At 41.5% G+C, this 27,660-nt stretch overlaps 2 protein-coding genes across 3 annotated transcripts in view; both read right to left on the bottom strand.

Annotated features, from left to right (window-relative positions):
• Positions 1–27,660, bottom strand: part of Znf800 (zinc finger protein 800) — a 216,269-nt gene that overhangs the window by 124,016 nt on the left and 64,593 nt on the right. The window lies entirely within an intron of this gene.
• Positions 12,063–12,902, bottom strand: LOC126501147 (NADH dehydrogenase [ubiquinone] iron-sulfur protein 5-like). Its single transcript, XM_050141662.1, is given in 1 exon segment — positions 12,063–12,902. A coding segment is annotated over 1 exon segment (327 nt). The 3' UTR covers positions 12,063–12,575.

Below are 27,660 nucleotides of genomic sequence, written 5' to 3'. Positions count from 1 at the left end.
GTATGTACTCACTCGTAATTGGATTCTAGCCATAAATAAAGGACATTGAGCCTATAGTTCGTGATCCTAGAGAAGCTAAATAAGAAGGTGAACCCAAAGAAAAACATATAGTTATCCTCCTGGATATTGGAAGTAGACAAGATTGCCAGGCAAAAATTGGGAGCTTGGGGTGGGGTTGGGGTGGGGGTAAGAGGAGATGGGGAGAGAGAAGTGAGAAGGGGAGGATGGGGAGAACTTGGGGGAATGGGATGGCTGGAATGGAGGAAGGGTGGATATTGGAGCAGGGAAGTATATATCTTAACTAAGGGAGCCATTTTAGGGTTACCAAAATAATTGACTCTAGAGGGGTTCCCAGGTGTCCAAGGAGATGCCCCCAGCTTGTTCCTTGGGCAGCTGAGGAGAGGGCGCCTGAACCGGCCCTATTTTATAGCCACACTGATGAATATCTTGCATATCACCATAGAACCTTCGTCTGGCAATGGCTGGAGATAGAAACAGAGACCCACATTGGAGCACTGGACTGAAAACTTGAGAACAAAAAGAAGCAAACTCACCCAAGAGGACTAGACAGCAGGAAATAATCAAATTGGGAGCTGAAATCAACAAACTAGAAACAAAGAAAACAATACAAAGAATCAATGAGACAAAGAGTTGTTTCTCCGAGAAAAAAATCAACAAAATAGACAAACCTTTATCCAAACTAACCAAAAGGCAGAGAGAGAATATCCAAATTAACAAAATCAGAAATGAAAAATGGGACATAACAACAGACGCAGAGGAAATACCAAGAATCATCAGGTCATATTTCAAAAATCTGTACTACACAAAATTGGAAAACTTAAAGGAAATGGACAACTCTCTGGATAAATATCACTTACCAAAATTAAATCAAGACCATATAAGTAAATTAAGCAGACCTATAACTGCTGAAGAAATAGAAACAGTCATCAAAAGTCTCCCAACCAAAAAAAAAAAAAAAAGCCCAGGATCAGATGGTTTCAGCTGAAATTTCTACAAGATTTTCAAAGAAGAACTAATACCAATACTCCTCAAATTGTTCCACACAATAGAAACACAAGGAACATTGCCAAACTCTTTTTTTTTTGCCAAACTCTTTTTATGAGGCTACAATTGCCCTGATACCCAAACCACAGAAGGACATTACTAAGAAAGAGAATTACAGACCAAACTCACTCATAAACATTGATGCAAAAATACTAAAGAAAATACTGGCAAATCAAATCCAAGAACACATCAGAACCATCATCCACCATGACCAAGCTTCATCCCAGAGATGCAGGGATTGTTCAACATACAAAAATCTGTCCATGTAATCTACCATATAAACAAGCTGAAAAATAAAAACTACATGATTATCTCATTAGATGCTGAAAAGCTTTCAACAAAAAATGATATCCCTTTATGATAAAGGTCTTGGATAGAGCAGGGAGACAAGGAACATACCAAAACATAATAATGGCAATATATAGCAAGCCAACAGTCAACATCAAACTAAATAGAGAGAAACTCCCAGCAATCCCACTGAAATCAGGAACAAGACAAGGTTGTCCACTCTCTCCGTATGTATTCAATATAGTTGTTGAGGTCCTAGCTAGAGCAATAAGACAACAAAAGGAGATTAATGGGATACAAATCAGAAAAGAAGAAGTCAAACTCTCACTATTTGCTGATGATATGATAGTTTACACAGCAACCCCAAAAATCCTACCAAGGAACTTCTATAACTCATGAACACTTTCAGTAATGTAGCAGGATACAAGATTAACTCAAAAAAAATCAGTAGCCTTCCTATACACAGATGATAAAATGGCTGGGGAAGAAATCAGAAAAAACAACACTCTTCACAATAGCCACAAATAGCATAAAATATCTCGGAGTAACTCTAACCAAACAAGTGGAAAACTTGTATGACAAGAACTTTAAATCTTTGAAGAAAGAAATTGAAGAAGACACCAGAAAGTGGAAAAATCTCCCATGCTCTTTGGGTAGGTAGAATTAACATAGTAAAAATGGCAATCTTACCAAAAGCAATCTACAGATGCAATGCAATGCCTATCAAAATCCCAGCAAAATTCTTCTTCATAGACCTTGAAAGAATGGTACTCAATTTCATATGGAAAAGCAAAAAACCCAGGATAGCCAAAATAATCCTGTACAATAAAAGATCTTCACCAACCTCACATCCCCACATCGGACAGAGGTCTGATCTCCAAAAGATACAAAGAACTCAAGAAATTGGTCATCAAAAGAACAAATAACCCAATTAAGAAAATAGAGTACAGACCAAAACAGAGAACTCTCAAAAGAGGAATCTAAAATGGCTGAAAGACACTTAAGGAAATGTTAAACATCCTTAGTCATGAGAGAAATGTAAGAAATTCTATCTTACACCTGTAAGAATGGCCAAGATCAAAAACATTAATGACAACTTATGCTGAAGAAGTTATGGGGTAAAAGTAGCATTTCTGCATCTTGGTGGAATTGCAAGCTGGTACAGCCCCTCTGGACATCAGTGTGGTAATTTCTCAGAAAATTGGGAAACAACCTTCCTCAAGACCCAGCAATACCACTTTTGGATATATATCCAAAGGATGCTCAATCGTGCCACAAGGACATGTGCTCAACTATGTTCATAGCAGCATTGTTTGTCATAGCCAGAACTTGTAAATAACCTAAATGCCCTTCAACTGAAGAATAGATAAGGAAAATGTGGTACATTTATACAATAAAGTACTACACAGCTGAAAAAAAAATCTTGAAATTTGCAGGCAAATGGATGGAACTAGAAAACATTATTTTGAGAGAGGTAACCCAGACACAGAAAGACAATTATCACATGTACTCACTCATAGGTGGTTTTTAAACATAAAGCAAAGAAAACCAGCCTACAAATCACAATCCCAGAGAACTTAGACAACCATGAGGACACTAAGAGAGACTTACATAGATCTAATCTCCATGGGAAGTGGAAAAAGACAAGATCTCCTGAGTAAATTGGGAACATGAGGTCCTTGGGAGGGGGTTGAAGGGGAAAGGGGAGAGGCAGGGAGGGGAGCAGAGAAAAATGTATAGCTCAATAAAAAATCAATTTAGAAAAAGAAAAAAAAAGAAGTGCTGGGAGGAGCCACAGGTACTGAGTGAGACTTATCCCAGGTTTCTTTGGGACCTGACAGTGGAGAAAAAGTATTCTTGTGTGACCCAGTATTCCCATTGCTAGATAATTCCCTGGAGACTCTCATGAACATGTACAAACATATTATACCCACTGTTACTAACACCAAAGAAACTATAACCAACATAAATGACCATCAATAGAAGCACAGATAGCAAAGTGAAAGTACCACATATTGGCATAACATCCAACTATGAATATGAAAGACCTGAACAGGGTACATCAATAATGATGGATCTCAGAAATACAAAGAAGTAAAACACAAATAAATACCTAAGTCTGTTTCCATAATATAAAACAGTACATTTGATTAAAATACAACATCAACATAAAACTATGAGTAAGGTAACACAGTACAAAATTTAGCAAGGAGGTAAGGAGTATAGATGACATGAATACAAACTATCAGATAGAGACAGACAGACAGATAGATATAAATCCTGAATATCTGTAAATTTTGTATATATAAACATATATAAATCCAAACTATGTCGACTTGGTTTCTTGACTTGAGTGGCAGACTGATGACTTTTTATATTATAACCAAATGCTTAACAAAAGGTCCCTTCACAGTTTATCTTGGCTGCTGGTTTGACAGTGCAGTCTTGGTGGGGGAGGCAGAGCAAAAGGAAGGTCAAGCCGCAGGTCACGTTGTGTCCACCATCAGAACGCAGAGAGATCTAAGTGCTGGCCTCCAGCTGACTTTCTCCTCTGTCCCTTTTCATGTAATCTGGGACCAAGCCTACAGGTGGTGCTCCCTACATTCGGAGTGAGTCTACCCTCCTCAGGTAAACATCAGGAAACACCCTTCTGTTGAAAGAGCCTCAAAAGACACACTCGTAGGTCGTAGGTGTGTCTCCCAGGTGGTTCCAACTTTAGTGGAGCTGGCAATCGAGATAGATCTTCATGGGTGCCCACTCATCTCCCTGATTCTCTTCTCACTAAAATCTGGCCGTCTGTACTGTTAACTACCTCAGTTGTTCTCCCACATCTCAGTGCTAAGTGTTTCCTGTTCTTGCTTTCCCATAACTCATCTCAATGTGACCAGCAAGGGAAACCACCACTTGATTGAATATGTCCTCCCATACCGACCAGCTAACACTGAAAGCCCTGGGCAATTTGCTTTAATAGGCACTCAAAAACCTGTTACACAAAATGACAGGTTATCATTTTGCTATTGAATTTCCATAAAAGAACACTGTGGTTTTTAACTTATAAAGATGAAATACATTATCTCAAAAACAAAAGAAACATATTATCTCCTTTTTGTTAGCATTCCATCACCACCATGTGCTCCAGTGAGACAGATTGCTTCAAAAGCAACAGATTCATCACGCCTGTTGAGAAAGAGTCACCACGGTCCCCGTTGTGAACTGCTGCCTATATTAGTCATTTGCAAAGGACCACAGAGCTATGCTGCACCTGACATAAGAAGATCACCGAAATGGAAGAGAAAGGAAAATTTCACTGCCCGAGGAGAAAAGACAAACTCATTAGGAAACTGAAAAATGAGCACCTGGTGACTTGGGTACTACGTGGTGGGAGGAAAGAGCTAGCTTCTTTTCTTTCTCTTTTTTTTTTTACTTTTTTTATTAAGAATTTTTAATACAGTCTTTCTCATTTTACATAACTATCTCTTTTCCCACTCCCTCCCCTCCTCTCCTTTCACCCTTCCCTCCACCCCACCTTGCATCCACTCCTCAGAGAGAGTAAGGCTTCCCATAGGGAGTCAACAAAGTCAGACACTTCACTTCAAGGCAAGACTAAGGCCCTCCCCGTGATATCTAGGCTGAGCAAGGTATCCCTCCAAAGAGAATGTGCTCCTAGATGTCAGTTCAAGCTCTAGGCATAAATCCTGGTCCCACTGCAAGTGGTCCCACCGACTGCCCAAGCCTCACAATTGTACCCAATATTTAATGGGCATAGTTTGGTCCTATGCAGGTTTCTCTGCTATCAGTCCCGAGTCAGTGAGCTCTCACTAGCTCAGAGCAGCTGTTTCTGTGGGTGTCACCATCATACCCACAGAGAACCAACTTTTGAAAGTCATTCTCTGCCACGTTTGTGTCATGACATGTGTGCATACACAGGTACACAAAAATTGGACATGCACATGCATACACAGGCGCACTTATGCACATAATCACACACATACTCACACATGCACACACTCACACACACACACATACTCACATGCACACACAAAAAAATAAGCAAACAAAATTTTTGAATGATAAATGATTTTAATCAGTACATTATGTTTTACTATAAAGATATGTTTACAACAATTAAACCTTTAAAAATTCTCCCCAAATAATTAAAGATTTCTTCCTGCAAAAGCAGGCAAATATTATAACTAGAAAAGTCCAACTGATATCTATTTTATTTCCTGCTTCTTGGCACAAAAGCAAAGAAGAAGGGTTTCTTAGGGAGCTCTTACCCTTTAACAATGCATTAGTGTCAAAATAACTGGAGGAAAAGAACTTGAAATTACAATCCTTCTCTCTCCTATTATTTTAACATTATTTTACTACTACTATTTTAACAGGTAACATGTTAAATCAAAACAGTAAATTAAAATATATTCTCTGAAGGGTCCATTTTCTCCCAGACTGGAATGAGAGGGTAAGCCGTGCACACAGTAGAAAGGCCATGCTTTCAGAGTGAGCTGGAAGGAAATTATATCCTCCTAGTCGTGAAGCTTTTTCCAATGGCAGAAATGTCTCTCTTAAGTCTTTGAAAACAAGATCTTGCTATGTTTCCTGGGATGGTCTCAAACTCCTGAACTCAAATCTTCAGCCCATTTACCAAGTGGTTTGGATAACAGATACATGCCACTGTGCCTGGTTTCTTCCTAATTTTAAAAATAATCCATTTCATGGTCATATTAATCTTCTATTACATATCCTTAAAATAGTTATCTTCAAGGTAAATGATGAAATCAGGGTAATATAATGTGAGTTTATCTTTACTTTTATTTGTAGTTGATGGGTTTCACAATAACATCATCTGACTTAATACTAGATTAGCACAGTTTTCTTCATAACAGGATACTTTTAGAATCTTCCTAGCCAAAAATAAATAAAATATGAAATCATTTGTACCACTTGTGGGCCAACAGTGAGTCTCTAATTATTACACTATCCATACAAAGTCTATATTTCCCGCTTAGCATGAGCACATTGAGGCTTGGAGAAGTCGAACCTTGACCAACACTGAATCACCAATGACCTGGCAGGTAGCTGTACCATGGCCTCCACTGGTTCTGTATTAGTATGCAGAACTGTCGGTTAAAATACAGTTTATGGGGTTGGACTATTGGGTCTGGATAAATCCCTTTTTGTACAAACATGAGTGGTAGAGTTTAGGTCCCTAGTACCCATCTAAATGCCAGGAGGGCGTATGGCCTGCCTGTAATTCCCATGCTCAAAGGCAGAGACAGTGGATCTTTAGAACAAGCTGGCTAGCTAGACTACCACAGAATTTAAAGTATGGGTTCAATTAAGAGACTCTCCCTCACTGGCCATAAAGCATGGGCCTGGGAGAGCTGGCTCTGCTCCTCGACTGAGATGGGTGGCCCCAGTGGCATAAACCAACCAGCTCAGCGGACACGCAGACCCACATCCTTGGATTGGCCCACCCTAATATCTGTCCCTCTATGACCAGCTGGAGTGCGTGAAGGGAGGGACTGGTCCTGTGGAACGGCAGCCACAGGATCTCCATGACTCAGGACTACAGCAGACTGTACGACAGGAATTTCAGTGAGAGTTTAGTGATGACAGTGTGCCAGGGGCCTTGAGCCAGACCCATGACTCATGGCAATGAACGTTTGCAGGTGAGCTTGAATGGACAAAAAGTTAACCTGCACAACACACCGCAGCTCCCAGGGTCACTAGGATGATAAAAGTATGTTGGAAAGACCAAGGAGCGAAGTGGGGGTTTCTTGTTTGATTTGTTTTCTTTTTAACTAATTTTGGGGTGGTCCTTTTGGGAGGGATGTTGCAGGGATGAGGAGTGGATATGGAGGGGCTGGGGGGTGAGCAGGATTCAAGTGTGTGTTGTGAAATTCTCAAAGACTCAATAAAGAGTTATGTTATAAAAGAGAGAGAGAAACTCTCTCTCTCCCTCAATCAATGATGAGGAAAAGAACTGAGGAAGACTCAGTCCTCTACACAAAAATACACTACACATACATGTGCATCCACATATATGTAAACTTGTATACATGCAAGCATGCACCCACATACATATACACATGCAAAAAAAGTTTGTAGGATACGAGAACTTTAGCACAGCAGTGCCTGCTATGAATAAGACAGGTTACAATGTTTTCAAATACTGTCATTCTGCTTCTGCATGAAGGGGTGCTTCTAAAACTGGGCTTCACCGGTTCTGCTTAAACATCCAGAACCCTGTGGAAATGAGATGTATTTGGGAAATGATCTGACCACCTACATTCTCTATTAGATCAGCAGGTTACAATTCAAAACTTTAAAGTCAGTGCTTTGAGAAACTCGTATGCCATGAGTAGCCACACTGCGAGCTGTAGGAACCGCAGTTCTCACAGGGGAAGGAGGGTCCAGGAGGAGTGCCCAGCAGAGCGGCACACACCTGAAATCTGTCACCCAGAGACTGACATAACACACTGTCATACTTCAGACAGTGACGTGGAATTCTGTTTACAGATCCCTGAACATCCCCCAAGCTTCTGGATGCTGGATTTGCACAGCTCTGCAGGACCCCGTTTAGATCAAGATGCTGAGCTGTACAATGGATGATCCCGCTATGTGGTCCTCCTACCTCGGAGCCCTACACCAACATACGTGGGATTTCTTTTTTTTTTTTTTTTTTTTGTGGGATTTCTTAATGACTCGCTCTAAATGGCAGCTCCACGTTCCATTCCCTTACTTCTCTTCACGAATAGCTGATTCAAGTGGAGACCAAAGTCAATACAATCGAGCAGTGAGATTACGGAGTGAGGTTTCCAGTCAAAGTCTCTCGTGTTGATACAGCTTGCTGCCTTTAGTCCCTTACATTAGCCACACATGGAATGGGGGTAGCTTGCCTTGTTTTGTTTCCTCAGCAGCTTAGACTTCAGCACTAGGTTGTGACTAAAAAGCCTTGAGGGGAGGGAACGCCTGTGCGTGCCGTTGTCCGTGGTTCTGAACCATTATTACATGCACTGAGTTGCTTCAGGCATGGTTTGTTCACATTTTGACAGATCAGGACGGAGGGTAGAACGAAATCAGAAGCAGGGCCAGGTTATAAACTTCAAAGGCCAGTGACCAGTGTCATAACTGTCCCTTGGTTTCTATGTTCCCCCTAAACAATGCTACCATCTGGAGTAAAGGCGTTTGAACATAGGAGCCTGAAGGGGCATTTCTGATCGGAACCGCCATCCCTGTGTATTAACCACAATGCCATGGCTTCCTGAGCATTACGTGTGCCACCTTCTGCAATTCTGAACCAAATAAAGGTCATCCCCCTTAAGCAGCTCTGTCAAGCATTTTGTCGTAGTGATGAGAAAACTAATACAAACAGATGTCATCGTCAGCTTCCGCTGCCAACTTGATACTACTGAGTCACCTGGGAACAGGGAACCTTAACTGAGGAATTGCCTAGATTGGATTGCTCTGTAACCATGTCTGCATGGCATTTTCTTCATTGTTAATTGCTCTAGGAGGGTTCAGCCCACTGTGGGCGGTGCCATCTCTATAGGGGGCCTAGGCTATACAAGAAAGGTAGAGAGGTAACAAGCCAGAAAGCAGTGTTCCTCCTTTGTTCTCTGCCTTGAGTTTCTGCGTTAGCTTCCCTTGATCACGGACTTTGCCCGTAAGCTAAAATAAACCCTTTTCTCTCTAAGTTGCTTTTGATCACAGCAACAGAAAGAAAACTAGAACAGTCAAGCACCTAAATTCTAACTTCAGTCAATTCCAATTTAAAGAGCCATGTGTGTACTAGATGAAGCAGCCCATGCTACATCATCAGCACTGTTTACTGCAAGTTCCTGGTCACCATGCCAGATGTGCTAAGCTCACAGTCTCTGGGGTGAGGCCAGGGATGTGTATTTCTGTATTTAGGGACAGGAGAGAGCCATTATCTGACTGGGCTTCGCAGCCGCCTTCCAGAGCATCTCACTGTCCACACTGACACCTGTCTCTGTCACCTGGGCCAACCGTGGTCCTACACAGTGAGTCAGCATGGCTGCTCGGTTTCCACAATATCCTCCTGCTTCCTCAGATTCCTCTAGGACCATCTTCAGAAGCATTTGGAAACAGATAAACTTTAAATATTTATAGAGCTTGCCTGAGTTTCAGTCCAAAATCATATGCAGAATGGTCTCCTCTCCCATTGTGTTTGTTTGTTTATTTTGTGTTTGGTCTTGGTTTCTGCCTCCTTTGAGTCTTTGCATTGATCTTAATCCCTATCAGTGACACTGCTTGTTCTCACTAGCTGGACCTCAGATGGGTTACCAACTCCATAATCTCCATCCATAGTCAGGATACATGAGAAGCAGTCTGATGTTAGCCACTGTTCTTTTTCCTTCTGAATTAAGCTCACGCGGACTGTATCTCCTGACACTGACGAGTGACTAAGATACTGTGTCACTTGATATATTCTTGATGCACCAGGCAAGCTTCGGTTACTCCAGCTGAGCTTCCCATCTTCTGGACCAAGGTTTTCCCCTCTCAAGTGATCATAACACTCAAGTGCCAGTACATAACACCAGAGCTTGCATGGAGCCAACCAGACCTCAGTATTTTTAATTTAATAATTAAAATCAGAAGTAAAATAAGGTAATGATTTCTAAGACTATAAGTTCAATATGTGCTAGTGTTTTCAGACTCTATGCCCCTCTTTCAGGCTGTATCCCATTCATATACATGCACACAAAATCTATGTAATACTTTAAGAATCACTTCCCATACATTACCAGACTTGATTGACAGATTGTGCATATGTTTATCCTAACAGTCCCCCATAAACCAAGCTTTCACTACCTAATATAATTTCCTTCCTTGTTGACCTTGGCCTTGGCTATGCGACTTGCTTTGGCTCCCAAGGCAACAAATGACAGAAGAAGTATGGCCAGCTCCTGTACCCTGGAGCTTCCCTTCCTATCATTATGGCTATTTACCCTGTGTTCTAGTTTGCTTTCTCTTTCTGTGATAAGATACTACGTCCAACAACAACTTAGAGGAGGAAAGGGTTTATTTCAGCTCATATTTCTAGGTCACAATCCGTTATTGAGGGTTGTCGAGGCAGGAACTCAAAAGAAGAGCCTGAAGCAGAAACCCTGGAAGAGTCCTGCCTGCTAACTTGTATTTATCTATCTTATTTATAGAGCACAGTGCGCATGCCCATGGCTGTGCCCTCCTCCTGTATCAGTGAAAGATCTAGACAATCCCTGATAGACTTGCCCACAGACCACCCTGATGTAGGCAATACCTCAAGTGAGGCTTCTCTCAGATGATGCTAGGCTGTAACAATTTGACAATTAAGGATAACCCAGATACCACATGAGAAAGCTAGTCCATGATGCTGAAGCAGCAGAGAGAGCTGAGATGTTCTTCTGACGGTCCGACTGGCTGTGTACAAAACTAAGGTCAACTGGGTCTCTTAGTGTCCCAGGAAAATCTGCAGACAACTGTATCTGCATGGGTGTGTCTTCCCTGGGTGGGGGTGGGGCGGAACCACCCAGCTAAACTCTGTCCAAATTGTGAGCAAATGAACTATTGTATCAAGTTTTGAGATTGTTACTTTGTAACAGAAAACTAATACACAGAATAGCTCTAAGAAACATTATTATTCCCATTTTATGAGTTAGAGACAAGAACTTTAGAGTGATTTGGTTCATTTATCCAAGGTACTCGAACCAAAGACAGCAAAAAGGTACCCAGAACATCAGTTTCTACAACACCTCTGCTACAATGAGCTACAAAAACATTGCCTTGGCATCCAGCTACTTAGCTGTCAATGATAGCAGTTCATCCCAAATCACCTTGGTAGACCTAGATACTAAATTCCAGCACAATAGTCCTTATCAGCTCTCTTCTGGCCAACTGCTGACCTTCCTTTACTACTTTCCTTCTGCAAAAACTAAAGCCATGGCACAAAAACCTAAGGGTGCAGCAGTGGCACACATACCTTATTGATAGCCAATAGCTCTCTAATTGGACTTAAGACCCTCTCAGTAAGGCCTATGGAAGCCATCGATCTTTGAGGAGAACCTACAACCACCACTTTACTAAACCAGCACAACCCTTAACTACACTCTGAATATTTGTTCTCACACCCACAGGTAAGTGGAGTCCTCACCCTTCATCAGGAAAATGTCTTTGCAACACACAGAGACCATTACAGAAAACCAAAAGCATTCAGAATGTACAGTTGTGGCACTCAGTCCCAATGGATACATCTATGACCCAAGTCTAGCACCTAAGGCCCAGGTGGAAGAAAGAGCAGAAAGATTTTCAGAGCCAGAGGAACAATAGACATGCTCATGTGATGTGGGAGTGTCATATATCAATCTGTTGATTTCATTGGTTAAGCAATAAAGAAACTCCTTGGCCCTGATAGGTTAAAACATAGGTGGGAGGAGTAAACAGAATAGAATGCTGGGAGGAAGAGGAAGTGAGCTCAGACCCAACAGCTCTGCTCTCTGGAGCAGAGATGCCATGCTCAGCTCTCCCGGGTAGACTCTACAGCTCTGCTCTCTGGAGCAGAGATGCCAGGCTCTGCTCTCCCAGGCAGCTCCGACCCAGGATGGAGGGAAGGTAGAATACACACATTACTAGAAATGGGCTAGTCCAGGTGCGAGAGTTAGCTGAGAAGAGGCTAGATAGAAATGGGCCAAGCAGTGTTTAAATGAATACAGTTTGTGTGTTGTTATTTTGGGCATGAGCTAGCAGGCGGCCAGGGTGCTGGGGACGTAGCCCCACCGCACCTATTTCAACACTCATGGGATTGGGGGAAAGCCCAAGAGACCTCAACCCTACACAAAGAACTATAGTCAATTAAGAGAGTGGGAAAAACAGTCTTCTCCAGGGAGGATACATCAATTGGTTATCCAATACCAAATGTACAACCTTGAAAATACACATACCAATAATGATATACATTTAGGAATATGTGTGTAACAACTGATGAGAAAAAGAGGCTATGAATTTGAAGGAAAGCTAGGAGGGTTTAAGAGAGAAAAGGGAAGGAGAAATGATGTAGTTATATTGAACCTTAAAAAAAAATAAAAGAAACCTAAGTGTTCATTTCTTTTTTTTTTTTTGAGGTTGACTAATTCTTTATTTTTATGTACTCAATGAAGCAGTTTTCATCAGACTTTCTCCCAGCAGAAAGCAGCATGAAAAGCAGCGTCCACCTGCTCTGCTCAGGGCCTGGGTTCCTCCTGGCCCCTGTGGTGAGGCGGAGGGGTGTATTTCCCCTCTTTAATTAGCTTTTATTTTAATTAAATAGCTTTGATTTTACCCAGGCGCTTCATCGTTTTATACCAAAGATAACATTCCTTGAAATCTTCAAATTCTATCTTGCACTCTTTTTTAGCCTGGGTAGCACCGATGCCATGTGCACACTCTATCCACTCTTTTTCGAAAGCATGGCATTGGGAGGGAATCTTGAAGGGCTGCTCAACACTTTGGAATACAAAGTGGTGATCGAGGCTAATGCCCGGCTTTTTCTGCACATCCAAGAAAGGCATGGCGTGCCCTTGTAGGCTCCCTGGGCGCAGATCACGACAGCCAGTTTCGGGGAGAAACCTAAGTGTTCATTTCTAAATGTTACTTCACAGATGGTAATAAAATGGTAAGACAGAGGTGATGTGGGATTCCCCTCTCTATGCTATGAATATATTTTATTACCATTATTGAATAAGCTGTTTGGGCCAATGACTTAGTAGAGTAAAGCCAAGTGGGAAATCCAAACAGAGATACAGAGAGAAAGGAAGCAGAGTCAGAGAGACACCATGTAGCTGCCAAAGGAGAAAGATGCCAGCCACCAGCCAGAAACTTACTGGTAGGCCACAGCCTCATGGTAATACAGATTAATATAAATGGGTCAATTTAATATGTAAGAGTTAGCTATAAATATGTCTAAACTATCAGCCAAACAGCATTATAATTAATAAAGTTTCTGTGTTATTATTTGGGGATGGGTGGCTCAGAAACAAACAAGCATTCTCCAGTGGCACACCAACGTGGGACAACTACATCCACATAAAACCTGAGTGAGCTTGGGAAGGAATTCTAGACACAGAAGAACAGAGGTAAGCATGACTTCTTGGTAACCATATTTTTTTTTCAGATTTGCTCTGTTCACTAGAAGCAAGCAAAGGCATGATTCCTTTAAGAAAGCTTCCTGGTTCACGCTAGTTGCAGGAACAGTTCTGACTTGTTTAGGAGGCTGAGCATCTGAATGGGGTTTGTGAGGAGAATGCTACAGGTTGATAGATGGAGAAATGGACCCACTGCACCCCTGGAGCTGGGACAGAAAGCATGGCACATAGAGCTGGCAGTAAACACACCTCCTACATGTTGGATTGGGCAGAGGCAAAGGCAAAACAGCCTTAGTCCTAGCCACACCCACTTAGCATTTTTTAAAAAGGTACTCCTAGTCAGAACATTATTACGAATATGCATTAAAGACAGATTCAGATGAAAAAACACCTCTGAATGGGTCACAGTGTGTTGGAAAATGTATGTAGGTTGAAAGAAAGAAAGAAGAAAAGGGTATACAGACAGTTATAAAAAGAAATAAATAGTTTTAAAAATAAAAGAAAGTCTTTAAATACAGAGCACAGACAGTCATAGATTAAAGGAGTAAAGAAAAATACGCTGCATAAAGATGGAAAATACACAGAGAGTCTGGATTATGTATATTATTGTGTTTTCTTTGAATTTTTTGACTGCGAATGAGCTAAGTACAGAGAGACCTTGCATTGTATGGGCTGCTAAGCTAAACCAACATATTTGTTTTAAAGGTATCTCGACTACAAAATTTGGGTCTAAGAGATATGTTGCTTTGGAAAGGAGGTTCTGTTTTTGTTTCTACAGAGCATAGAAACCTGTGGATTTCTTACCTGCTAATATGGTTTGATCAAACAAGACCCCCTGAAGCAATGGCCCAGATGGTCCAACAATCACAACAGCCTTAGGACTGCAGTTTGAGATGAACCTATCACACAGGATACCACATGAAAGACCTGATTAACAGTGCCCCCAATCAAAAGAAAGTAGTCTAGAGAACAGCACCCAAATCCCCTAAATAATTGTTTATAAATGTTTGTTTACACTTAAAGGGGGATATGCTATAGAAATGAATACTTTGCATTGGTATGGGTCTTGACTGATTCATACAAATTTAAGGTCAATTTTGTTATATGTATATTTCTGCTCTTGATTAAGGTATTGTGTTTGCGTATTTAAAATTCATTTAAAAATGTAATGTAATGTATAAATAGGAAATACAAGTTAATAGATAGTCATCTATGATAGTCAAGCTTGTAGTCAATTTAGTTAGGTTTTCTAGGTGTACAGAGATATGTTTTAGATGGATAGGTATTCTTCAAACCTTTCAAAGACTTAAAGAATGCGGCATTTAAATATTTTAAGAACTTAGACTTTTCTCAACAATGAGACATTTGCTCCTGGCTGGACAACCTACTTCAAGAGGATGATGGGCTTCAAAGAGCTCCTTATGGAGTTTTTCAGCCATTTGGGCAAGAAACAGCTCTTGCCTGGACTGCTTGTTGCTATGCTGTATGAAATGGACATGCAGGAATCACAGAAAAATGACTGATGAACTTGCCTAAAGGTAAGACAGTCCTTCAGAGTTCCTGCTTCATGAAAGAGTCTCCCAGACATTCTGCAGGACTCAGAAGAAAGTGACTGGCACACTGCCCATAGAGGCGAAACAGTCTTTCAAATTTCCTGCTGCAGGGAAAAGTCTGATACTATGGGCCTGTAGATTAAAAAATGGATGCCCCAATGCTACAGAAGAACTTTTGGTGACTTGTCCAGGCAGTAAAATATCTTGTCAATTCTAGAGTTTTGGGAGTTGCTTACAATGCACTTCCTGTTAACTTAGGTCATGTTATATCTTTCTGGGGTCTTTGATGGAGTTGAAGAATAGATAGTTATAATTATAGTTTTCCTTAGTTATGGTAAAAGATAAAATAGATATAAATATTGTAACTGTAATTCTTGCTTGATACCTGTTTTGTTATTTGTAATTTTACTATATTAAAGTTAAATCCATCCTTTTTATTTAGACAGAAGAGGAAAGATGATGTGGGATTCCCCTCTGTATACTATGAATATATTTTTTTACCATTGGTTATTAAAGAAGCTGTTTCAGCCAATGGCTTAGTAGAGCAAAACCAGGCAGGAAATCCAAACAGAGATATAGAGAGAAAGTAGGTGGAGTCAGAGAGATACCATATAGTTACTGAAGGAGAACAATGCCATATGCTAGCCAGAACCTTACTGGTAGGCCACAGTCTTGTGGTGATACACAGATTAATAGAAGTGGGTTAATTTAAGATGTAAGAGTTAGCTAGAAATATGCCTAAGCTATTAGCCAAACAGTGTTGTAATTAATACAGCTTCTGTGTTATTATTTAGGTCTGGGCAGCTAAAAAACAAATGAGCAGTCTCTGCCTACACAGAAGGGCTGCAGGGATAGCTTCATTAGTGAAGCATAGGGACCTTAGTTTAATATTCAGACTCCACATAAAAATGCTCAGCATGGTGGTAATCTCAGAACCAGGAAGGCAGAGACCCTGGTTCTTAATGAGCTGCCAATCTAGTATAAGTAATGAACTCAATGCCAAGTGAGGAATCCTGTCTCAAAGGAGGTGGACAACCCTCCTGAGGATGTCGCCTCAGGTGGTCCTACATACATGCACAGATGCACACACATGCACATACACATGCATGCTTGCACACACGTGCAAACATTGCACACACAGTCTCTTTCTCAAAAATATCAAGAAAGCAATTAGCACAAAGATAAGTGAAGAACTCATTGCTTCATTTGAAATATGCACAGCTCTTAGTGCGATGGTGAGAATGCATTATGAAAACCCTCTCATCCCTAGGATTCAAAGGACAGGGATAAAATCCACAGACTCACACACAAGCTTTCTCTGAACACATTAGAGCTCCCGCAGTCCCCTGCACACATCACAGAGTGAATCGTCACACAGGTGTATCACAGCCCACAGTGTCTCGCTCCGTTTTTGTGCCAGAACTCATGTGCCCACATAACTTCACTCCGGCACAGAAAGCAGTGTGGGCTGACAGGGGAAACACTGAGTGGCCATTTAATGCAGCATTTAACCTCGCAGGGGCTCGCTGTTCTCTTCTGTAGAAGATGGTGAGATAAAGCCATGCTCGCTACTTCACAGAGCTGTAAGCATGAAAGGTGTAACAGGCTTTGAAGCAGTTGAAAGTGCTCGGTGAAGCGAGGTGCCCCGTGCCTGGTGGCTGAGTATAAAGAGGCAGCGCCACCGTGGCTTGGCAGCTGCAGCGATGGCACCACCTAGCCACAAGACGGCTGGTGTCTCACGGGAAAGCAAAGGCATTGAAAACACAAAAGACCTGGTGGGGAGCGTAATGAAAAGACATGCTATTTGAAAAATGATCACAGTCTGAAGGCCTCGCATAAGAAAATAATATTTTGAAAAATTGTCATGTTCAATTTAAGTTACTCTTGGGTGACTTCAAACTACACAGAGTTTACATTTAGCTCAGGCTTAATTATATCCAAGAAGAGTTCTTCTAATTCTCTTTCATGATAATTATCCTGCAAATTTTAACTTGGTTCTACGTACAAAGACTTATGCACAAGGTTAACGATAATGAATCAGCCATTTCCTCTCCCTTTATATCTATTTTTTTTTTTTTTTTTGGTTTTTCGAGACAGGGTTTCTCTGTGGCTTTGGAGCCTGTCCTGGAACTAGCTCTGTAGACCAGGCTGGTCTCGAACTCACAGAGATCCGCCTGCCTCTGCCTCCCGAGTGCTGGGATTAAAGGCGTGCGCCACCATCGCCCGGCTATATCTATTTTCTGAATAGCAATTTTCTTTCTTCCACGTAACACAAAGCTTCCAAACACCAACTACATGTGAGCCACATAATTCCCCCCAAATACTTTTCTGATCTCTGTGCATATATCCGCACACACAAAAACCTCTGAAAAAAGAACATGCTTTGTGATCTATGAAAGGCTGGTTCCAGGATAGCCTCTCCTTCCACAGACACCAAAATCTGTAGCTCTCAAAGCATATATAAAACAGCATAATATCATAGACTGGCATGGTATTTGCACAGAATCTAGGCACATTCTCCTGTATATTTTAAAACATCTTATATTGCTTTTTGTGTTTGCAATGCTAAGGACCAAACAGCCTTGTACATACTAAGCAAGTGCTGTATCTCTTTAGCTTGCCCAGCCCTTTCAGATTGTTTAGATTTTAGATTTTAGCTCCATCCCTTTTAGATTACTTATAGCAGCTAATATGATTTAAATATCAGGTAAACAGTTGCTCTAGTGAATTGTTTAGGGAATGGTGACAAGAAAATTGTCTACACAGGTCCTGTTACATTACAGGCATTTGTGATCCAAACCTAAGGATGAGAAAGACCAACTATATATTCAAGTCAATTGACTGCATTCTTTTAACTATGTAGGGGTTTTCTATATTGTTTCTGGTATTTTATTGTACCTTCACTTCAATGGTTTTGGTATTTGTAGAGAAACACATTTACATGAGCCCGTATGCACAAGAGTGGCAGGCCAAAGTCAGGAGCTTTAAGAAAGGTTTAGAAGGTTCAGAGTGTCAAAGGAAGAAAGCACATCCTGTTCATACAAGGTTTCAAAAAGATGCTTTCAAAATAAGCCCCAAAAGGAAGTAGAAAGAGAAATTCAAGGAAGGCCAGCATCACAGAGCTAACCAGAGAAATGAAGCCACATTTTTCCTATAGGGTGAGCAGGTTTACCATTGGTTCTCCAGTCCTAGGAAGTTACAAGATAGAATCTCAGTTGCCCACCATCTAGATGACAAGACTATGTTGCTGGAGACACTGTGCACCTCGGCTGTAAGTTACAGAGAAAACCAACTGGAACTGAGTTGAAAGCTTCCTCCTGGCTACCTAGCTTGTGTAGCCAGAAGGTGCTAGGCAGTTGCTGCAGAAGAAAAACCTTCAACAGCCTCATCCAGCTGCGAGCCCTGTGAATTTCAGTGCCAACCTCCTAGGCAAGGTGTGCCTGCTTTGCTATAATGGCTATGGGGACAACTACTCTCTGGTTGCATTTGAAGACTATTCCACAGAAGGTGGACTGTTATAACATATGATTAGGGAAGTCATTGGCCCTAGTAAGGAATTACTATTATTCTACAGTCAAATTGACATAGCATCAAACTGCCTTCGAAATATCTATGTTTATGCCCTTAGACAAAGGCTACTGTCATGCTGCACAAGAGAAGTCTTTGCTATGGGTGGTGGTGAATGCAGAGACTCATGGCTGTTCAAGGTGCTGAGAATAAGTGATAGTTAAGTTCTCAGCCTTCCACACGAACCCCACCCCCCCCCAGTTAGGGATCAGGGATCATGTGGAAGGCTGAGCAGAAAAACTGTGGGATCCAGGAGGTAGAGAGAAGGGCTATGCAGTGGTATCTTCTGGGCATGGCACTGCAGTCCTGGATACAGAACAGTTGCAGTTAATCACCTGCACTGGGCCAGCAAGCATCCAGTATGGACAGCAGGCAGGTTCCTGGGACCCTATGCCTCCCCTAAGCTGAACTGTTGGCTATGGGAAGATTCTGGGAGAGAACAGCCTTTGTCTTCTGCCTTATACCCACCAAAGGAAAGAATGGGGCAGAAGTTTAAGAGGGGAAGAGGATAGGAAGGTGGAGCAAAGAGGTGGGGAAAAGATGATTAACACAGGACATTTTTTAAAAAAAATTTATGGACATACATAGATCTAATCTACATGGGAAGTAGAAAAAGACAAGATCTCCTGAGTAAATTGGGAGCATGAGGACCTTGGGAGAGGGTTGAAGGGGAGAGGAGAGGCAGGGGGGGGAGCAGAGAAAAATGTAGAGCTCAATAAAAATCAATAAAAAAAATTTTAAAAACCTTATGGAAACATTGTTTTATAAACTACACATACACATACACACATCCAAGAAGTCACAGTCTACCAAATAAAAAGCCCTATGCCAGATGTCCAGAAGTTGTTGGTCAGGAGGCCCTAAATACTACAGAGGCTATTGCTCTTGATGGCCATTAGAACTCAGAACACCCTACTGCAGAAGACATACACACTCTGGTCATAGGACTTGGAGAAATTAAGTTGGTGCTAACAAGGAAGCTTCCTCCCTGTTAGCTGGCTTTCACAGTACCAAAAGGAGCTATGTAAGCTGCTGGGAGAAAAGTATCATAAAGTCTCACCCGGCTGTGAACCCTACAGTTTTAGTAACAACTGGCCTGGCAAGGCATGTCCAGGGATGCAACAATGGCATGAACGTTGTGAAGTAACCAATTGTTTTGTGATTGGATTTAAGGCCTACTCCAATGGAGAAAATACATGTCCAGTACTGCAGATCTGTCCAAGACCTCACATCCAAAGAGCTCTTTATGGGTAAAACTACTACTGCTATTTTACTAAATGGACATAGTAACAAAATGGTCTTTAGAGATAGGCATCCTTACGCACAGCTAAGTGCATCTCTCTCTCAGTTCTCATTAGAGAACTATGTGCAATGTAATAGGAGCAGTTAACACAAATACACTATTGACTAAAAAGCAGAAACAATTTTCTGTGGCATGCCCAAACATAAATAGTGCTCAATCACACCAAGATTCCGAGAACACCATGAAAGAGGGGGTGAATAGATTACAAGAGCCAGAAATTTGGAGGAACTAGCAAACAACAGCATCCCTTGGATAGGACAGGGTCGCTGCACTCACGGGTTTACAACAGCTCTGGTTGTCTACAGAAGACCTGTACAAACTCAAGCCAGTCAGCATCCCTGCGTGGAGGGACAAGAGGCTCAGCAGCCCCCACTGCTGGAAGATGCACTATTAACAACTGATGGTTACTAGGGGAAGAAAAATCAATTCTCTTTAGAAGTACGGCCCATAAAGAACTCAAAAAACTAGATTTTAAAATGCTAATTAACCTAATTAAAAAAATTGGGCACTGAACTGAACAGAGAATTCTTAACAGAAGAAGATCAAATGGCCAAAAGATACTTAAGGTCATGCTCAACTTCCTTAACGATCAGGGAAATGCAAATCAAAACAACTTTGAGATGTCAGAATGGCTAAAATCAAAAACACCAATGATAGCCTTTGCTGGAGAGGTTGTGGAGAAAGGGGTACCCTCATCCATTGCTGGTAGGAATGCAAACTTGTGCAACCACTTTGGAAATCAGTGTGGCGGTTTCTCAGGAAATTTGGGATCAACCTACCCCTGGACCCAGCAATACCACTCTTGGGAATATACCCAAGAGATGCCCTATCATATGACAAAAGCATTTGTTCATAGCAGCATTATTTGTAATAGCCAGAACCTGGAAACAACCTAGATGTCCTTCAATGGAAGAACGGATGAAGAAAGTGTGGAATATATACACATTAGAGTACTACTCTGCCATAAAAAACAATGACTTCTTGAATTTTGCATGCAAATGGATGGAAATAGAAAACACTATCCTGAGCGAGGTAACCCAGACCCAAAAAGAGGATCATGGGATGTACTCACTCATAATTGGTTTCTAGCCATAAATATAGGTCACTGAGTCTATAATTTGTGATCCTAAAGAAGCTAAATAAGAAGGTGAACCCAAAGAAAAACATATAGTTATTATCCCTGCTATGGGAAATAGACAAGATTGTTGGGCAAAAAATTGGGATCTTGGGGGTGGGGTTGGATGAGGGTAAGGGGAGATGGGGAGAGAAAAGTAAGAAGGGGAGGATAGGGGGAACTTGGGGAAACGGGATGATTGGGGATAAAACAAGGTTGGATAGAGGAGCAGGGAATCATATAACTTAATTAAGGGAACCACCTTATGGTTGGTAAGAGACATGAACCTAGAGTGGCTCCCAGGTGCCCAGGGCAATGTCCCCAGTTAGTTCCTTGGGAAGCGGAGGATAGGGAACCTGAAATGACCGTATCCTATAGCCAGACTGATGAATATCTTGCATATCACCATAGAACCTTCATCTAGCAATGGATGGAGATAGAGACAGAGACCCACACTGGAGCACTGGACTGAGCTCCCAAGGTCCCAATGAGGAGCTGAAGGAGGGAGAACATGAGCATGGAAGTCAGGACCACAAGAGGTGCACCCATCCACCGAGACAGTGGGGCTGATCTATTGGGAGCTCACCAAGGCCAGCTGGACTGTGACTGAAAAAGCATGGGATAAAACCTGACTCTCTGAACATGGTGTACAATGAGGGCTGATTAGAAGCCAAGGACAATGGCATGGGGTTTTGTTCCTACTTCATGTTCTGGCTTTGTGGGAGCCTAGCCAGTTTGGATGTTCACCTTCCTAGACCTGGATGGAGGGGAGAAGACCCTGGACTTTCTACAGGGCAGGGAACCCTGACTGCTCTTCGGACTGGAGAGGGAGAGGGAGAGGAGTGGGGGGAGGGGGAGAGGGGCGGGAGGAGGGGGAGGGAAATGGGAGGCTGGGAGGAGGCAGGAATTTTTTTTTCAATAAAAAAAAAAGTACGGACTCTGGTAGGTCAACCATACTCCAGTGGATGCCCCCATTCCCAAGCTTATACACCAGCACAAATATGACTCGGTGAGATCTTTTTTTAAACAGAAAGGAGGGTGTGAAGGTTGGAGAGGGGAGTTTGGAGACTGAAGAGTAGATCTGGGAGGAGTTGGAGGGATGAGGAGTGCACATAACCAAAACATATTGTACGCATTATGAAATTCTCAAAGAATTAATAAAAACATTGTATTTTACCAAAAAAAACTTATAATCATCAAAAGACAGCATAAAGATTTGATAGGGTAGACAAAAATCTTTAACATGTGTAAGCAGCAAAGGACCAGTATCAAAACTATATGAAAAACTATATTTTTAAAGAACTATAACTGAGCATAATCAGGATGAGAAAATTGCAACATGCAGAGGGATCATAGCTTTTGTTTTTATAGAAGTGTGGAGCTTCTGCACTTGATAAATTCTCAGGTTTAAGAAGAGGGCCCATTTCCCAGTAACCCATAAATTTAAAAAAAAATGACCTGTAAAGTTAAAGAAAAACCCACAGGGAGAGATGGCTCAGTGGTTCAGAGCATTGACTGCTCTTCCAGAGGACTTGGGTTCAGTTCCCACCACCCACATGGCAGCTCGCAACTGTCTGTAACTCTAGTTCCACGGCTTCTAATATCCTCACACAGACAGCCCAGCAGTGAAAAACGTGCTTGCTTTGCAGTTATGAGGACCTGAGTTCAGATCCTCGCATCTGTGAAATAGACGAGGTAAGCCTGCACAGGATGAAAACCTAGCTCTAAGATGGCAGCAACAGAAAGATCTCAGGGATTTACTGGCATCCAGCACAGCTTAAAAAATTACCATAAGAACCAGACTTAAAAGGAGACCCCACCTCAAAGGATACAAAGAAAGGGATAGAAGAGGATGCTGGACACCTTCTGGCTTTCCTGTGCACAAACACACACAGACACACACACACACACACACACACACACACACAAGCAAATCTTCAAAAATAATTTTTAAATTTTTAAAAAAGGAAAATGTAAAAAAAACTATCCATTTACAGAAATAACAAAACTTAGGCAATATCCAGAATTAAGACTAACAAGAAAGGCACAGCCAACAGACTTCAGACTCCCCTAGAGGCAGAGAAAATGCCTTCATTTGGGCTGCTCGGGGTTTGTTAGTCTCAGCAGAATCTCAGATCTTTCTTAAGAACCAAGGTTGTAATTCATTAGCCTGGTCCTTGCCCTGGGAGATCGTCACCAAGCAGCAGCTGCTGGCTCTGCTCTGGATCACTGGTTCAGACCGGGATGATTCCGAGGGTGAGTGTTACAGAACGTTATGGTACCAGGAGACCATTCCAGAAAAGGAGACTGAGAACCCAGGCAAGGATCACTGCAGTGGCTGCTCTCTGGGAGACTTTCTAGGTATATGACAACCCTGGCTTACCATGTATATGTGGCAACCTCCCCAAAGAAGAACCACCTCTCTTCACCCCAGGAACCCAAGTCACTCTCTGCCTTTAATCTCTGTGAAAGGATCACTTATCTTGTCTCTTTTTAGGTCTAGTATTCCCGTGCCTCAAGCATGTAATAAATTTTGTGTGTACTCTTTTCTGTTATAAAGAAATAGAAATACATAAAACTCCTGAAAATGAAAATATGTTGCTGTTTTTCTAAAGACTCCCTGAAGAACTTCTAAGTAAATGAAGAAATATACCAAGCTTCCGAACGGGGAAACTGCATTAGTCACTCTGTTCCATGCATCCTTCATCAAAACGGAAGCACAACTCAACACAGAACTTATGATCTTTTAGTATGTTCACCCAGAAGAGAAAGTGCCAAGGAAAGAGTGGAGCAGTATTTGCAACACAAGGGTTCAAAGCCTCTGATTATTAAAAATAAGTTAAACCACTCAGGAGGTTGAGTCAGGAGGTCACAAGACCAAAGTCAGGCTGGGTTACACGGTGAGAACCTGGGAAGGGAGGGAGGGAGGGAAGGAAGGGAAATAAACAAACAAACAAAAAAACAAACACAATATACTCAGCAAAAAAGCAGAAATCCCTACCTTCTGATAGGATCAGATGGTAGGGACACTTGGCTGACCATTTGGAGACAAAATTAGATCTCTCTGTCTTATGTTACAAAAAAAAAATAGTATAAAGATTTGAATGTAGAAATAAAAGTGCAAACGCATCTTAAGAAAAATACAAGATAATTTAAATATCTCTGAGTGAAATGTTTTCATCAGACCCAGTGGCTTGACTATAAAAACACAAAAATTCCATATACTAGAAAGTTCTTTTAAGAAGATTTAACAAAAAAAAAAAAAAAACAGAAGGAAGGTATCTGTAACAGCTCTTACAAATCAGAAGGAAAAGGATACAATTTAAAAGCAGGCATTCATACTATCAATGTGAGAAGATGCTGTTGGTATTAAGCAAATGAATGCAACAAAAAATGAATATTTTGCTTTTAAAATTAGATTTGCAAATGCTCAGTATTCACGATTAATATAAGACTGTCAGGAAATAGTCCGTGAAAATAGGAATTGACTGCAGCTTTTTTTAGAACAACTTGGCGATAGCTTTAGTAATTTTAGATGTATGTGCTCTTTAACTCAAAATTCCACATTTTAATATTGATCCAAGAGAAACATGTTCTCAATTACAGTACAATATCTCTGTACAAAATTTTTCATACCAGTGATTTAATGGCCAAAAAGTGGAAGAGAAGAAAATGAAATCCATACTGTGTAAAACTGCTAGTTTAAAAGAGTTACGTGACCGTTAATAGTCTAATATGGAAAGCTGAGGATGGCAGCCTGGTTATCCTTTGCTTTACATCTAATGTCTAGTTATGAGTGAGTCCATGCTATGCTCGTCCTTTTGAGTCTGGGTTACGTCCCTCAGGATGGTTTTTTCCTAGTTCTATCCATTTGCCTGCAAGATGTCACTGGTTTTTTTTTCTGCTGTGTAGTACTCCATTGTGTAAAATGTACCACATTTTCTTTATCCATTCTTCAGTTGAGGGGCATCTAGGTTGTTTCCAGGTTCTGGCTATGACAAATAATGCTGCCATAAACATAATTGAGCAAGTGTCTTGTAGTATGGTTGAGCATCCTTTGGGTATACGTCCAAGAGTGATAGTGATGGGTCTTGGGGTAGATTGAATCCCAATTTTCTGAGAAACTGCCCCAATGATTTCCAAAGTGGCTGTACAAGTTTACATTCCCAGCAGCAGTGGAAGAGTGTTCCCCGTACTCCACATCCTCTCCAACATAGACTGTCATCAGTGTGCTTGATCTTGGTCATTCTGTCAGATGTAAGATGGCATCTCAGAGTCATTTTGTTTTGCATTTCCCTGATAGTTAAGGATGTTGAACACTTTTTAAGTGTATCTTGAAGGTCACACTTCTTAGTCTTTTCCAAGCACTTCTATCCACTTGGGACAAAGTAATCAAACATATAAAGCCATATGAGGCATTCTCATTCAAATCACCACACAAACATTTTCATTTTACACTAAGAAATACATTTTATATTATGTCCCATAACACACACAAAAAAATAACACCTAACCCAAAAGATGCATGAAATAATAATTACACTGACTTTTGATATGAATGTTTTCTATCTTATTTTATTTAACAATCTTTAAAAACCTGTAACTAGGGGAGGGGAGACTCTCAACAGACTAGGTATAGAAGACATGTGCCACCATACAATAGAGGCCTCAGATGTAAATCCACAGCTAATGCCATCCTCATCTGTGTTACTTTTCTAGAGTCATGACAGAATGCCTAAGACACTGCTTAAGAGAGGAAAGAGGTATTTAGGTTCGGGGTTCCAGAGGTCTCAATTTATCATGGCACAGAAAGTATGGTGGAGCAGAGCTGTGTTATTCGTGGAAGACAAGGAGCAACATGAAGACAAGACAAAGACACACGTCCAAGGAACCCCTTTCACTCCCCAGGCCCTTTCTTCCACAATTCCACTACCACCCAATAACATACTCATATTTGATCTATCCATGGACTAATAGTGGAAAACATCTTTTGGAGAGGCTGGGAAGGCAGATCAATCAGTTAAGTGCTTGCTGCACAGCATGACGACCTGAGTTTGGATTCCCAGAACCCATGTAAAAGGCTGCACGTGACACACAGGCCTGCAATGCTACTGGGAGGGTGGGCGGGGGAGCAAAGACGGGAGGATCCTTGGAATTTACTGGCCAGCCAGTCTAGCCAAATTAGTGAGCTCCAGATTCAGTGAAAGATGGCCTCGAAATGAGGTGGAGAGGGCCTGAAGAATGGCTTAGGAGATACGAGTGCATACTGTTCTTACAGAAGACCTGAGTTGGTTCCTAGCAGCCAGGCTGGGCAGCTTATAACCACCTATAACCCCAGCTCCAAGAGAGTCACACGGTCTTCTTACCTCTGCGGGCACTTGCATCCACATGCTCACATGTCTGTGAGCACACACACAAAAATAAAATTAATTCTTTAAAAAAACATAAGGTCAAGAGCAATTGAAGAAGGAGCCAGTGTTGATTTCTGGTCTGCATGCATACATATATGCACACATACACATGCACACACACACACATGCACACATTAAATGTCCTTTGGAGATCCAAGTCTGCGGTGGAAACTCATGGCCTCTTAAGTACCTAAACCTCTATCATTATGTTCATATTATCCATTTTTATTTATTTAATTTTGGTTTTTTCAAGACAGGGTTTTTCTGTGTAACCTTGGCTGTCCTAGAACTCACTCTGTAGATCAGGCTGGCCTCAAAACACAGAGCTCCACCTGCCTCTACCTCCCAAGTGCCGGGATTAAAAGCATGTGCCACCACTGACTGGCTTATATTATCAATTTTTATGGACTCTGAGCATCCAACATTCCAGGTAGAAAGGGGTTGTATTAGAGAGAGAGACCCTAGATTTTATGAAACTAAATATCCAGGAAAGAAATTTCCTCCATCGCAGTCTTAATTTCTAGCTTTTAGTGTTGTGCTTACTATTAGACATGTACCCCACACTACTCCCAACATTTCTTGGCTCAGCACCCATTTCCCACATACCTGATAAAACATTGCCTGTAAAATCCAGGTCCTTCCCGAAATGGGGCACATTCAATTACCAAAGTTCTACCTTTAATCATAAGGCTTCTTTGATGGCAATGGCATTTACATCTAATTAATTCACTTGCTTCATCTCAGAGTCCCACTCTGTCGAGGATGTGATCAGATGAGCAAAACCCTGCCAGCCAGAGTGGAATTCACGAAAGGTCACTTATACAGTTTGCGCTCATTTTCATCCTGCTACGCCTTGACATTTCCTAGGAGCCCAAGTGGAAGAGAAAAGCCTCACATTAAATCACAGGTAGAGTCATAGAGTTACAAAGTCACTTCCTTCCCGAACACATGGTCCAAATCAATGAGATCATAGCATTGGATTGACCTTTGCCCTCCACCCAGACATCACACTATTGCTGGGGACTTTGGTTACCTAGTGCATCATCTGAGATGATCTGGTTTAGGGTCATTTGGTTGTTAGGGTTTTTTTTTCTTATTTATTTATTTATTTATTTATTTATTTATTTATTTATTTATTAAAGATTTCTGTCTCTTCCCCGCCACCGCCTCCCATTTCCCTCCCCCTCCCCCAATCAAGTCCCCCTCCCTCATCAGCTCAAAGAGCAATCAGGGTTCT

Source organism: Alexandromys fortis, unplaced genomic scaffold (genome assembly GCF_014885135.2).
Source record: "Alexandromys fortis isolate MF-2015 unplaced genomic scaffold, M_Fortis_MF-2015_v1.1 scaffold_44, whole genome shotgun sequence".
Lineage (NCBI taxonomy): Eukaryota > Metazoa > Chordata > Mammalia > Rodentia > Cricetidae > Alexandromys > Alexandromys fortis.
Note: the sequence above shows the minus strand (reverse complement) of the source record. Positions and strands in the feature narration are given on the sequence as shown.